Below are 14,649 nucleotides of genomic sequence, written 5' to 3'. Positions count from 1 at the left end.
TGTCCTTTAGAAGCCCGTGGTGGCTACACGATTGGGTCTTCAGCTTCCAGGCGCGTGCTCGCTCTCTCTCTCTCTCTCTCTCTCTCTCTCTCTCTGTCTCTCGTGCACACTTGTGGGTTCCAGAGTCACCATCGTCTCTGCAGCTTTCTGTCTCTCCCAGGGCCTGGGGTGCACTGCTTGATCACTCCAGCCAGTTGTGCAGGGGAAGCTCCATCTGTGGGGCCCCAGCGCCCAAAGCTGCTTGCGCCCTTGGGGCCGAGGAACCTTCCCAGCCTGTGTGTCTGTGTGTTGCTCTCAGGGCTAAAGCCCCCGGGGTCCCACAAGTGCTCCGCACCCCACCCTGGCCAGCGAGGAAGAGAGCGCACACTTCTGCCCGCGTTCTGTTTTAAAGCCTCAGTCCAGTGCCTTTGCATAGTACTATGCAGTACTATCTTTAATATTTGTCAGTTCTGTACTTGTTAAATCTTGCTGATTGTTTTGTTAGTTCTTTGGGTGTTAGGTTAGCTCTTTGTGGCTTCTAGTACAACTTTTTAGGTCCTGATGTTATAATTTGATTAGTGCTACCTCATAACCTGGAAGTGTTAAGCATTCAAAATGCATAATTTTCTTCCCAGGATTTGGTACTTCCTGTGAAAATTGGACCTAAAGGGAATAAATAACTTCTTATTACCTAGCAACGACAGCATGATACTCTTAAGGATTATTTTAATATCTAGTTGTACTTCTTTTACTTTGAAGTAAGAAATTTATAGTCATTGGAGCAATTAAAAATATTATTGAGGTGTTCATTCATTCATTCGTTCGTTCGTTCTTTCATGCATTCATAGTGTTGCTACAGGACGGTCATCCTACTCCACCCCTAGAAGGAAAACACACTTTCTGTTACTTTTTGATAAACTGTATTGATGGTTACTTCAATAGAATCTGGGTTGCCTGCATGTTCCTTAAGAAGAGGTGTGTTTTCCAGTAGTCTGTTAGTCCTGTGAGAGGAGGGACCAAGGCCGCAGCAGAAGAGGGCGGAGTCCCGATTCCCCAGGGAAATTCCAGGATGAAGGACTCCTTTCTCCCCAGGACATCTTGGAGACATGAGTTCTTTGATGATTAGTATATCTTGCATGCCTAACTTCTCAATTATGAGCTTGAATTGATTTGCTCCACTGCATCCACTTTGCTCTTGGCATTCATAAGAATGGTGGGGTTTTGGCACAGCGTGAAGACAGCTTTAAAAGCCCTGGTGGCTTGAGGAGCTGAGGGAGATCAGAGAGCTCAGTTAGATGCAGTTACAGGCTTCAGATCAACAGGGTAGTGGGGTATGTATTGCTTTCCGCTTACAGGCTTCTATGGATTTCAGCGGCAATTTGCATACACACTGTAGTCAGTCCCATACAATTAAGAAGGAGAAGGAAGTGTACAAGCTGGGCAAAAGAGAGCAAAGCAAAGAGAATGGTGAAAAATAAATTATCGTTAAGAAGAAATGTACTTTATTAGTTCATCACCTGTGGAGAGAGTTGCTAATTAAATTCTAAGGTCATGCTTACATCAAGTGAGCAGTTTTTAAAAGCCCTTTACCTATGGCGAGTGGCATATCTTCTATTACATCATCAAGTGTCAGGCTCATCTGGACAATTAATTGGCTTTTTTGATTGCTTGCATTCTTCCTTGTCAATTAGTACCTTCGTTTCTGTATTCCTCTGTGCAAAACTTGGGAGAAAGATAAGGCCAGCAATGGTAATAAAGAGAATTGACAACATAACAGATTATTGTCATCTCAGTGTGCTCCTTATGGGAAGAAATTATTATGCATTTTTACTACCACAGAAAGCCTGTCATTGTAAAAAAATTTTATTGAATGAAGCTGGGTCAGCCTTTTCAAAGGATTAATAAGAAGGATACAATCACAGACCAGTAACATCTGAGATACTAAAACACAAACAATCCTTTTTGGTAACTGGGAGATAACTGGAACTCAACTTATGGGATAAAAAAAATCCTCTGATATTTCTTTCCTCCTGCAGTGCTTTCTAAATAGTTGTCTGTGATTCTCAGTCATATGCGTAACTAATACACACTAAGTCATTGTGTGTGCTTGGGCCAGACAATGTGGTAGAAGCAAATTTAACACAATATAGTTAAAAGCATAACTTTTTGGTAGATGTGCCTCGGTAGGTTATTCTTGTTTGCATTTGTCAACCTAGAGAGATATATTGTTTTTTGACACTAGGAAATTTTGTACTGACTTCCTCATTAATCTTGAAATCAAGGCAGATTCCCTGTAGTCTCTGTAGCTACCAAGAATCACAGAAACAGACGTGGTTCTCTGGTCCACGAGTTTGGAGGCTAACGACAGTAGATGCCAATGTCACTTCTAACGCCTTAAAAATGACAGAGATGTCTGTGAAATGGTTTGCAGAATGTACCTTGAGTTACTTTCAGTTTTTTAATCAGTAACGAAATGATAGTTCAAATAAATGCCCTTCGATGCTAATTGTTAGGTAGAAAAATGAATAATGGCCAGTGTCACGATATCTTTTGTTGATATAATTGACAAGTTATTTATAACTTAAGTTCAAATACTGAACCCTTTTATACTTTTACTGCGTCCCCAAAGGAAGCTTATTATTACAGATATTCCAAAACTAGCAAGCAGGATGCTCTTTTTTAAAGCAATTCATTCTCTGAGGGGGGGGGGAATCAATACAGTATGGTAGACATGGGGGGTCTTATCCTTAATTCATTATTTAACAGGCCCTCCAAACACACTGGTTTTTGTTAACTTCTCTAAAGTTTATAACGGGTAATCTTGAAATGCTTTTTTAATCTGGCTTTAGGGATATGAGACTTCCTTTTTTTTTTTTTTTCCCCTGGGATAAGCTGTTGAAAGTGTGTCCCATTAAAATGATCCCCTTAACTGGAGCCAGCTTTTCTGTGCCTAACTTTAGAGGAAAGATTTGCAAATCATGGGATCAGCACTTAATTTGGGGCTCTCTTTGCCATGTAGGCTGTCAGGAAGCATTAACCTTAAGGTAAGATGAGAACACGGAGTACAAAGCTGTGAGATGATGGCACAGGGTACACCAGGTATTAAATAGCATTATCCATCCTGCTTGCTACAGTAAATAGGATTTCACTATTATGATGTGTCAGGGCTTTCAGTGAAATCAAATTTACAAGACACTAAACTGCCATCCTCTCTGCTGAGCAGCTTTATTCTGGGATCTTGCTTTCATATTAATCCTGTTGGTAGGAAATACTTGTACCAATTGTGCATGGAAATTATAATTTGATGATCTCTTCCTTTTCTCTATTCAGAGCTTAGAATGGACCACTGTGCTTTGCAGTGATAGCCCCAGGGCTCTGAGGAAGAGATAATATACAGTTCAGCTTTGAAGCCCAGCGTTGCCTTTTTGTGAGTGCTTGTCAGGATCGGAAGTGCTAAGATGCCTACAATATGGGTTGCCTACTTTCTCAACTCTTCACATTTCCTTTACCTTGTGAAAAACTATGCAATAAAATAATTAGATTCTGTTTGCCATGACACTTCTTTAAAATGGTATGCCACTTGAATGTGTAAAGGCAAGGTAAGAAATAAAGTGTTATAAAATCCAGGGAAAATTAATTCCACATTTAAAGGCTCTCTTCATCTTGTCTAGGGAGGCTCAGCAGGCTGTGTTATTTGAAAATACAATTAATACCCCCTTTCCTTTCTTTGGGATCTTTTCTTGCTGTTGTTGATAAGAACGTTGCAGCCAGGAAGTCATTCTGTGTTTCCTTTATACGCAGTTGCAAATGGGCTAAACCTCTTCATTTTTCTTTGTATCCAGTTTTATAATTGGTGACTGTTTTGCTTCTTGATGTCTTGTTTACTTATAAATTTTAAATATACTCCATTAGGCAGACCAACCAATGCTTTTATTTCCCTATTTTACTGACTGAAATATTAAATACATAACTTAATTTTTTAAGGAATTTGCAGACTGGTGTAAGAAAATGGTCTTTGTTGCAGTTTTATGTTCAGACTGTGAGCCAGCTGTGTCTCTGTAAGGTATTACATTTCAACACATTAGCATCAGTTAGGGAGATATATGTGGTCGCTAAAAATTTGCAAATACTATTAGCTCATACCATTATTAAATCAGAAGTGCCAACATCTGAACTTGGCATGTAAAGCATTTTCGCACAGTAAGGTCAGCATTTAATGAAGGGAATCCAAAACCAGGTGGGCCATGGAAACTAGATGATTTTGACCTTGGTCATTTTTATCAGAATTTTGGGGGCTAAAGGGAGTCCTTAGCATTCACCATTCATTCAAAAACATCTATTAAATTTCTCCAGTGAGCCAGGCACTTTACCTAGGTACAGTGACAAGTGCAGATGGCACAGATGCCCTTTGGCATCAGGTCCAGAGCTTGAAGCCACAGGGGCTCCACGGAGGCCGTGCCGGACTGTTCTTTTCCAGAGCAGAAATGTTCTGTGAGGAATAGCTGCTACTTTTGTCCCGTAAAGGTCTAAAGATCATTGGGTTTTCAGGGAACTTAGTGGGTTGAAGAGATCCCTCAGGTTAAGTGCCCCAGTAAAGACCCAATGAACTGACTGGTTCGCTCAAACAGCTCTCTTTGAAAATAAATATTAAACACTTAAGTTCCATGAATAACCAGAACTATTTCATCTTCGATCACCTTGGTAGTACCTGGCACATAATAGGCATTAGATAACTTTTTAAAATCAGCATGTTAGGGAGTGGGATGGGTTCCATGGCCAAATAGTTTTGAGGGAGGTTAGGTTTAAGCGGAACAGATTTTTACAGTAGGCCTTCCCAGAGTTCATGTACATTCAGAGCTCCCAAAATGAGGTACTGCATGCCGTTTTTCAGCATTGTACTCAACCCATAGAATATTTTCTTCAAGAAACATAAAATTATCCCAGCACACCAGCTGAGATTTGCTGTGCCCTGCGTAGTGCTAGTGCCCGCATTCATGAGTCCTTCCTGATTTGTATCCGAGGATGTAGAGGCCAGGAAGCTGTAGAATTTTATCGGTAGAATTTGTAATGTGGGAGCTTCCAAGGTCCTGAAACCACTCTGCATTCACCTTTCTTCGCACTGTGCTGCACAAGGGCAGGCCGGTCCTCTGGAGTGGGCTTTGCGCTCTTAATTCTCGTCGTCATCTCTAGTATTAGGAGTCTTTTAGAAAATGTACCATGCTCTCTCAGTTTTGTATCTATATTCACATTTCGGACTCAAGCTTGCATTATTTTGGGCTCCCCAGACCTGGGAGTGGTTGGTAGTGGGGTTTCACCAGGACCCAGAAGCTTGCCCGTTATCTCAAGAGTTTTACCTTTTTACGTGAAGAATCCAGCATGGGGGCCCAGCAGAATGCCATTTAAGGTCTAGGGTCCAGAAAGGAATTTTCATCTCTTTTATAAAATGAAGCAAGATGGTAATCAAATTAAATAAATATTTAATTATCGCTGTGGGTCTTTGAAAATCTTCCCTCAAGCGTTTACTGAGATCTGGAGCTGGAGAAAGAAGCCAGAGCTGTATCCCCACCTTCCATTCCTTCAGAGCCTTAAGTTTTCAGAAAGATGATGGGACTGGCTATCATTTGGGGAGGAAGCAGTAAGGTTTGCTTGCCTAGGCCTGAAAATGCCGCCTTTGTGTCAGTGAGGGAAGTTGAATGAGGGGGAGCAGTCATCGTATTAAGAACAAGAGTTCAGTGAGAATAGTATGGCCGAAGCACTGTGCCCTCATCTTTTCAGTAGCTGCCGTCTGTTGAGGGATTATTATAAGCCTGGCAGTGTGTGAAATGATTAAACACTTATCAATTTAACCCCAGCACAAACCTTTAGGGGAAGGTACGAGGTCTGTCTGGGAAAAGTCTAGCCCTTGTTAATATAACAAGAATGGTTTGCAGGACACAATAGACCCTGGCAGCCAAGGAGAATGGACTGGAAATGCACATGCGTGAACAATGACAACTTCACCGCACTAGTCAGTGGGGGTGGTGGGTGCCTTTGAGTGAGCATGCGCACTGTGTGGCCATCGCATTCAAAGCGACTGAGCGAGGAGAGCAATGATCACAACAACGTGCCAGCTCATGCATCTCAAGAGTTTCTTGGCAAAACAAGTTACCCAAGTGACTCAGTCCCCCTACAGTCCAGATTTGGCGCCCTGCAACTTTTGTCTTTTCCCAAAACTGAAATTACCTTTGAAGGGAAGAGACTTCAGAGCACTGATGAGTGAGATTCAGGAGGAAAAGACAGGGCAGCTGATGGCGACTGGGAGAACTGTGTGAGGTCCCAAGGTGCCTTCTTTGAAGGGGACTGAGGTGTCATCGTCCTCTGTACAATGCTTCTTGTATCTTATATCCTCTTCAATAAACATCTCTATTTTTCATATTATGTGTCTGATACCTTCTGGACAGCCTTTCTGTTCTCCCTCTTGACCACCAATCCGTTGCTGAGGCTCAGAGACATCCCTTGCCCTGCGTTTCCCAGGCGGTGCCGTCTTCCTCCTCAGGAGCAGCCTCTGCTTCGGTGTGACCAGTGGTGGGCTGCAATGCCCCCGTGAGGCTTTCTGGCCTTAACATTTGCTATGCAATTATGCTGTTTCCCTCTCCTTCCCCCAGTTGTAAGGAGACTTTTGATGGAAGTGGACATGACATTTTTTTGTTTAGAACCACTAGAGTAAGTGACAGAGTCTCAGCTGAGTTTCCCTTAGCAACTTCTGTTTTTCATACTTGGCTTCTTTCATAAACTAAGCACCAGTAGTCTTAACAGTAAAGAAGTTTATAGCAGTGCCGTTTTAGGGTGTCATCAGATGATGGCTCCAGTTAAACGGGGAAGGACGTGGGCTAAGCTGATGGGAGAGGTGCCGAAAGTAAGGAAACGGTGAAGGGCCTGTGGGTCGCACCTTACTCCAGTGAGGGGTTGAGAGGAAAGAAGGTGGCCCGAAGAAATCCGGGGGGGGGGGGTGCAGAAGTCAAAGTTATAGGCCAAGTTAGATCACCCCAAGTGATGGTGAGACCTGGTGTGGTAGCAAGAACGAGAGGAGGGAGTGTGGGGTCCAAGAATGATCTTCGTTTGGCTCCCACTGCCACTTGGCACTTTGGCCTGCACCGTGTCCGTTAGTCAGGGCCCACTCCGCAAAATCATTTCTTTCGAGTGGGTCTCCCTTGTAGCCCTTGAACCACTGTGTTCTCAGCAGCCCAGGCGGCTTAATAGCCTGCTGTTTAGATTGTATACATATGCAGTCTTGGGACATAAACTTCCTGCAGATTTAAATTATAGTCATACAGGTGTGAGTTTACTGTCACGTTTCTTTCTCTAGTTTAAGGCCAGAGATACTCCTCTGATCCTAGAGCTACTGGAACTTCAACTCAGTGGCTTCCCGAGGCTCTGCCTCAGAATTAACCTGAGTAATTGATCTCAGAAGTGTACCCCTCCCGCAACTGCTCTGAAGCCATACCTGCATTGAACCCCCCGCGATGGTTTTTCATCCGTTGCCTCGGTGTTGCTCACTAGGAAATCCCCACACTGTCAGTGCTTCCGCTGCCCTGTGTTAGCGATTCCCTTGTTGGGGGCCGCTGAGCACTCGGTGTGCCCAGGCATCGCGCATGGTAGGTCGGTACCTGCGGTGCTCACAAAGTAACTAAATCGGGCACACATACCTGCAATAGCGTCTCTCCTCCTTGCCTGTTACCTCTTAATAATATTAGTATTTCCAGAAATTAGTTGTAATGGACCTTGCACGGTACCCTCTCCCTTGCCTAGGTGGACTGTACGATGTGAGTTAGAGTGAAAATAGAAGTGAGGGAAGAGTAGTTCAAGGCTGAGGTCCGTAGCTTATGCCCTTGGGTAGGCAGTCCATTCACTGCGATTTGTCTGCTTTTCCGTTTATCATTAAAATGAAAATGTAACTTAGAACTACAGTGTTCCTGTACTTCCAGAAAAATAATACATAATAAATTGTGAACTGTCTGTTCGCTGATGATGTAGTTGCTCTAAATTGAAGAAACTTGGCAGACATTCCTAGAACTATTTGTAAAAATTCAATAGCATGTAATTAAAGACGGAGACTGCTATTTTACTGCTGGGTGCATTAAAAAGTTATATTATGCATCATTTGGATTTGACCCTGAACTTGGTTCCCAAAAGAATAATGCCAGAAAGAAAAAGGGTATTTTTAGTCTGAATAGAGGCACAAGTTACATAAAGTAACTACATTCACAGATATATCACTTACACTCTAGCTATTTAAGAATAATTATGCAAAAGATCGTTTTTGAATGAATATTATTTTGGAAGTAGCCATATGGAAACAGTGATCATGATGAAATTCTAGATACCAGGCCTTGACAGGCAACAAAGCAAGATTACTGATGTTTTAATCCTATGCTAACAGCTAAACCCAGTATCAGTACTACAACCTGGGTGCTGTATTAATGAAATGGAATATTAAGAGACACAGAAATGCTGTTGCTCCTCGCACCTTCAACATTCACCTAGAGGTGTTAAGAGTGACCTTGGTAGTTGAGGGCCTGGTGGCTGTGTCTCCGTGTCATTGTCTCATCCAGCGGGTTCTAAGGAGTAAACGTGTGTGCGTTTGTTTCGGTTCCTAGAACTGATGGGTGCTGGTGTTGCCATCCCAAGTACTGCAGCAGTGACTGAAATACAGTGAATCGTTGGGTATTATTCCTGAGGTGTTATGAAACGCAATCAAACGAACAGTGGTGTCCCTAGCTTTGTTGAGAACATGCTGCAGAGCAGGCATGCAGAATTGTTTTTTTTAACTGTTGTGTGAAATGAAAGGAATTTCCAGTAGGACTCACCTCATTTCTTCTCTCAGAGGAAGGGACTGCTGACTTGCTGGTTTGTTCTTGTTGTTCATTTTCACACGCCCACATGTTGGAGAACAGTAATTCTCACATGCTTGTCTCTTGGTCATTTCAGAATTACCTGAGATATTTTATTGCTTCAGGCCTCGGAAGGTTAGAGGGACAGGCTTAGATGGTTCTGGAAGAACACATCAGACATTTGGGGCCTCTCCCTCCAAGGACTTCACGGTAAATGTAACAGCATCAAAGACAAGCGGATATAGATTCAAATGTCACCCCTCCTACTTATTGGCTGTTTGTCGTGGGGAAGTACCAAGTGACTTGGTTCACTGTCAGGGCCCTCTTCTATAACATAGCTTTCATAACATACTTGTTGAGGGTGTGGAGATGAAATAAAGCATGTATGGGGATTTATATGGATATTAAATCAGGATGACATCAGCTATCTTCATCAGTCTCCAGCATCTTGGGGGTTGATAATTACGCACTGCTTGAGGGAACTTGTTTGGGGTTGGGGGGGTTGTGGCTAGAAAAAATTTATCCATTGTTTTATGTTGAAATGTTATATTGACTTTTGCCAGAGGAATGGAATCATTGGCTCAATTGTAGAACTTTTTTATAATATGAAAATAATAAAAGAAAACTACAATTAGGCCTACATAATCTTTCAGATTTTCAGAGCTCTTTAATGCATTCCATTTGATTTGATAAAATGGGATTTCTCTTGTATGTGTTTGCCTTCAAATTTGGCAGTCTGTATCAGAGACAGCAATCTGAGCTTAGCGTCCGTCTTTCATCCTACATCTTTGAACAGAGGCTGGTTAGAATCTTCGTCCGTTTAGCTGAGTGAATATAAGCTGAACTGAGGGGGTGGGAAATTTTAAAAAACAACAAGACAGAACTGGTCGAACTTTTATTTCTCTAAGTTTGTTTATTAAACCTTGGAGATACTAAAATATTGGAGTCCAGCTCCTCAAGACCAGGGACTGGAAACACACAAAAAAGGAGACCAGGCACTAGGGAAATGTGATTGTGAACTTGGGGGCTTGAGTTTTAAGGAAGTTGCTGGGGTGTGAGGAGCCTAGGGAGAGAAAAGAAAAAAAACACACAGAACCTGGAGGAAATACAGGTACCCCTTTAATAATGTGCTGTGAGCATATGTCTGGTTTTTTTTTTTTCATGTTTGTTTTAATCTTCTATTACAAGTCTCTGACTTACGATTATCAATGTAGAACAAGGATTCACCCTCATTGTGATTTTTGGGTCAGTCTTTATCTAACAGTAAGAGCGGAGTGAGTTATATTATTTTCCTCTCCTGTAGTACCCATTAACGTGGAGTGGACGATAAGGAGGAGAAAGCAGGGGGAGGACAGGTCACGGGGCTGTGGTGGGGCAAGAGCAAGGGGACATGCAGTAAACAAATCACAGAGGGTGATTCCTGGGCAGACGCTGCTCTTCTAATGATGGGTTTTTATGGTTAAAAAATTCCTGGTCACAGGGGTCTTTTCTTTAAAATAATGAGACTTTTATTTTGGATTGTATTTCTGAAAGGCAAAAAATATTTCTGGGGAGGTCATGGCTTCAGGAAAATGGTGATGGGGTATTTGTACTGATATTGTAGCTTTTATTTCTACATAAAAATGTACTATGTCAGACTTTGTGCAGTTTACGCAAGAGTCTTATACAGTACTCTCCAAAGAGCAAAATCACCAGTCCTTTTAATTATTAAACTAATAAGAGTCCCAGCATATTGTTAGCCAGCTCAAGGGAAAAATAACGAAAACAAAAAAGGAAACAACCATCTCCTGCCCCCCACAAAACACACACAGTATATATGCTGTGTTATCTTTCTTAAGAATGGGCCTTTTCTGACTAGATTCCTTAGAAGGCATTCTGAGATTAAGAGACTTTTCATAAAATTAAATGACTAAGTACATCATCCTAGAAAACAAAATCACCAAATGATAACCTTTCAAAAAGATCTATCTGTATGAGCCTCTAATATCTTTCTCATATAACTTAATTTCTTTGTATTTCTTCCACAGCTTCCTTTTGTCGTTACGGCTTCCGCCTCAAAAAACAAAACAAAACAAATCAAAAATCCAGCTAATGTTGGTTAGGCCCTACATTATCTTTTCCTTATGTAGGTGTTGTATTTTTTAATCCCTTGAATCAAAGTATATTTTAATGACTGATGTAGTTAGTTGTATAAATTATGGGCAATACAAGGATTAAAGCAGGTTTCACAATTGTGGGCGACTTTTTTTTTTTTTAATTTAATATGCTACATTTTAAAGATAAAAGCATAAGCAGCTGTTGTAAAGAATTTTCTCTTTTTTCTTTTCTCTACGCTAAAGTTATGGTTAACTACCTGCCAACTTGCCACCTTGTACACCCACACTGCAGTTTAAAAAATTTCCCATAGCCTATTTTATATAATGTACTTTCTGGATCTTCTCATTATTTGAAGAAAATCATTTTTCTTTTGAGAAAATTACAGCTCTTAAAGTTTATTCACGTAGAAAAATAGGACGTGGGTAAATACTCTCTGTGCTTTATAATTCTCATTATTTACTTATCCTAAAAGCAGTAATGGTGATAAAATACTACATAATCATGGTAAGTATGTTAAGGAATTGAAATATTGACTTTTATTTAACATATTTCAAGTGGTAACTTTCTTTATCTATGGACAATTTAAGGGCGAGTGAAATGTTTGTTGGTTTAACAAGTGAAATAAAAATTCTAAAATATGTATTCTCATAAACCTACCTTGTATGTTCCTCAGTCAGTTTTCTTGATTTCAAGAGTGACTGTCCTCCAATTTCTTGGTCCTATCTGTGATTTAGAATTCTTATAATCTGCTTAGAGTTTTTGTGAACTTTTGGAAAGTAATTATTGCTTTAACTGACAATATGTATATTACTTTTTTAAACAAGCAATTTAGCACCCTTGTTATAACTTAGAACTTTTGCTGATTGTCTTATTTTCTTAGCTTTCCTTGTCACCGTGGGCTGTTCACCGGGGTCAGTCCTTTGTTTGCTGTTCTTCAGAGCGAACTGTGTGGCCAACTCCACACACTGCAGAGAGGAAAACAGACAAAAATCCCTAGAGTTAGCATTCTGTTAATATATGACAATTCAATAGCAAATATGTTTCATGTCAAGTGATGATAAGTTCTATGAAGAAAAGAACATAATAACAGATGAGACAATGACAGAGTGAGGGGAGGGGTGACAGATAGAGATGGTGTTTTTTATAGGGAGGCGGCCTTGGATTAGGTGCCCCTTGAGAAGGGCCCTGAACACCAGGCATGGGCCATGGCTATGGAGGAATAGCCATCTGTTAAGTGCTGTTGAACCACCAGTTCCTCAGATCGCTTACCTTCTTTCCATGCCATTTATTGCTCTAGTGTGTTCTTCGCTGTCTTTTCAGAAAGTGCCAGGTTTGCTTTTCAAGTACAGTATCAGTCTTGCCAGGCCTGGCAGACGGTGCTTATTTTGGTCTGCACTTTGTTAGCAGATCAGTTCTATGCTAAGTTCAAACAGCACTCTGATTTCAAGAGTCATTCTAATCCTTGTTCTCCTAGAGGAATACCATAATAGGCACTATGGATCTGGTAGGCGGATATTGAAGTATTTTTTTAAATTCCCCATCAAATGGAAATGTGCTTGAGTCTCCCTGTGCCTGCAGTTCTTTCCTTAAGGCCCCCAACCCCCCAATCCAAGTCACCATGAATAATTCTACTTAACTATTTGAAACAACATTTGTTGTGAGCCTGCCGTCTTGCCAGCACTGGGCAACACACTTCTCCTCCGTTATTTTGACTAACCTTTCTGGCTGTTCAGGACTGTTGTCCTCCTCGTACAGGTTCGCAGAGTGAGGCAGAGTAATTCACGGCAGAGACACTAAGTCGTAGCCAGGATTTGAACCCTGGTAGTCTTTTTTTTCCAGGTTTTAAAACTTTATTTGCATATTAAAAAAATTGTGCATTCCAATAATTAAAATCATTTTAACAAAAAAAAAATGGCACTGATTAAACTGCATTTTACAGCCTGCAGGACACCTCGGACCAGCTTGGTTTTTACTCTAGATTTCACTGTCGACCCACCCAGCTCCTTCCTTCACCAACACGCAAGTTCTTTCCCTTCCCCGCCAGCCGGACAGGCAGGTGGGAGAGGCAGGTGCGGCCTTCGTTGTCAGTAGTTCTGATGTGAAAAGGGGCAGCAGTCATTTAAACTGATCCAACCTCTTTGCATCTTACAAAGTTAAACAGCTAAAAGAAGTAAAATAAGAAGGCAATGCTTGTGGAATGTACAGTGCATATTGGCGGTGCGGGCCTCATTACGATTCGCCTGCCTGCTTCTCCTGTTCAATGGTTTCTTTGGAAGGCAGTGGATTTTTCTCTTGCGTTTCTGTCTTCTTCAATTTCGACTTAGCGAATTTCTTAATCTCGGCCATATCGGGTTTGTCAGACATGGTTGCGAGGAAGCGGAGCGGAGGTGCGCGAGGAAGAGAAGTCCGACGTGCTCAGTGACTGCCGCCAAGTGAACCCTGGTAGTCTTAACTCACATTCTCAACCTCTGTACTGCAGACTCATGGGAGGTCAGAGTTGGGACGGGACTGAATTACACACAAAGGAGTTACGAAGGCCACTTTGACTCCTAGTCCCTCTACCGGTGCAAAACGGTATTTTTATTTCCCACATATATATTTGAATGTTGGGTGGGCAGAAATTCCCTTTCTAACCACATCCATTAATGGGAAGTGGTCAGCCTGTTCTCAAGGTTGACTGATCTGTTTTCACCATATCCATGGTCCCTTTCCACCTTTCATTAAGTTTATCAAAACAGAAAAGGCCTGATAGCTACTATTTGTACCATCTATTTGTAGTGAGTATCCAGTTCTGGGGTTGGTATTTCCCACCCCACCCCCCAACCTTCGAAGGAATTTCTCTCCCCTCTTTTAGGTTCATAACGCCCCTGCTACCCCTCCAACCTCCTGCATGAAGCCTTCTGATCATTCTGTTTTACATGTAATTTTTTTTCAGGAAAGATTTTTTTATATAGCTGTTTGGAAAGCTGGTCTGCTTGTACTCAATCCTGGCAGTACCATGGATAAGTTCAGACTATCTTTTGTTTACTCAACTTCTTTGGGCCTCAGTTTCCCCCTCTGGAAAGTGGAGGTAATAGTACCAATCTGCTGGTGTTATTTAAGGTCTAAATTAGATGGTCCATATAAAGCACACAGCATAGCGCCTGGCTTTGACACATAGGGTTGTGTCAATGGATGTTAAATATTCTTATTAACACATCTTAACTCCCTGGCATGTGCCACATGAGTTGAGGACAGGGGTTGTGTGGTATGGATTTTTCTGTCCCTTGCCTATAGTTTCTTATATGTAGTGAAGCATTGGAAAGAATTTTACTTTATCTCTATTAAGGGTGTCTTCAGAAAGTCTTTTACTTGGATAAAATAAGCAGTGAAATTAAATTGAAAAATCTTATTGATCATCTCATGTCATGTAGGAGAATCTGTAGGAGATGTTATCCTGTGAACCATCCCTAAGGATCCTATGTTGTTTTATTTAATCTAAACTGGTTACATAAACCATAACACAAATAAGAGGCACTCTGGTATCCAGGATCATTATAGGTCAGGTGTCTTCTTTTTTTTAATGAAGTATCCTCTGTTTTTATGTTGACATCACCTGTACTGGAAGGGAGAACGCAAACTAATCTTTGGAAAAATTATATGGCGATGTCCACATATTTCTGAGCGATAGTCAAACATGTAAGGGGGCTTTTAGCCAACTTAC

The 14,649-nt window shown here is 41.4% G+C and overlaps 2 protein-coding genes across 4 annotated transcripts in view; one reads left to right on the top strand and one right to left on the bottom strand.

Annotated features, from left to right (window-relative positions):
• Positions 1–14,649, top strand: part of CHCHD3 (coiled-coil-helix-coiled-coil-helix domain containing 3) — a 266,376-nt gene that overhangs the window by 176,736 nt on the left and 74,991 nt on the right. The gene's annotated exons all lie outside the window — the stretch shown is intronic.
• LOC150002152 (thymosin beta-4-like) lies at positions 12,842–13,369 on the bottom strand. The gene has a single exon (XM_090286804.1). The coding sequence runs from the start codon at positions 13,308–13,310 to the stop codon at positions 13,176–13,178; it is 135 nt and encodes a 44-aa protein (XP_090142930.1). The 5' UTR covers positions 13,311–13,369; the 3' UTR covers positions 12,842–13,175.

Source organism: Furipterus horrens, unplaced genomic scaffold (assembly GCF_987537825.1).
Source record: "Furipterus horrens unplaced genomic scaffold, mFurHor1.1.pri manual_scaffold_9, whole genome shotgun sequence".
NCBI lineage: Eukaryota > Metazoa > Chordata > Mammalia > Chiroptera > Furipteridae > Furipterus > Furipterus horrens.
Note: the sequence above shows the minus strand (reverse complement) of the source record. Positions and strands in the feature narration are given on the sequence as shown.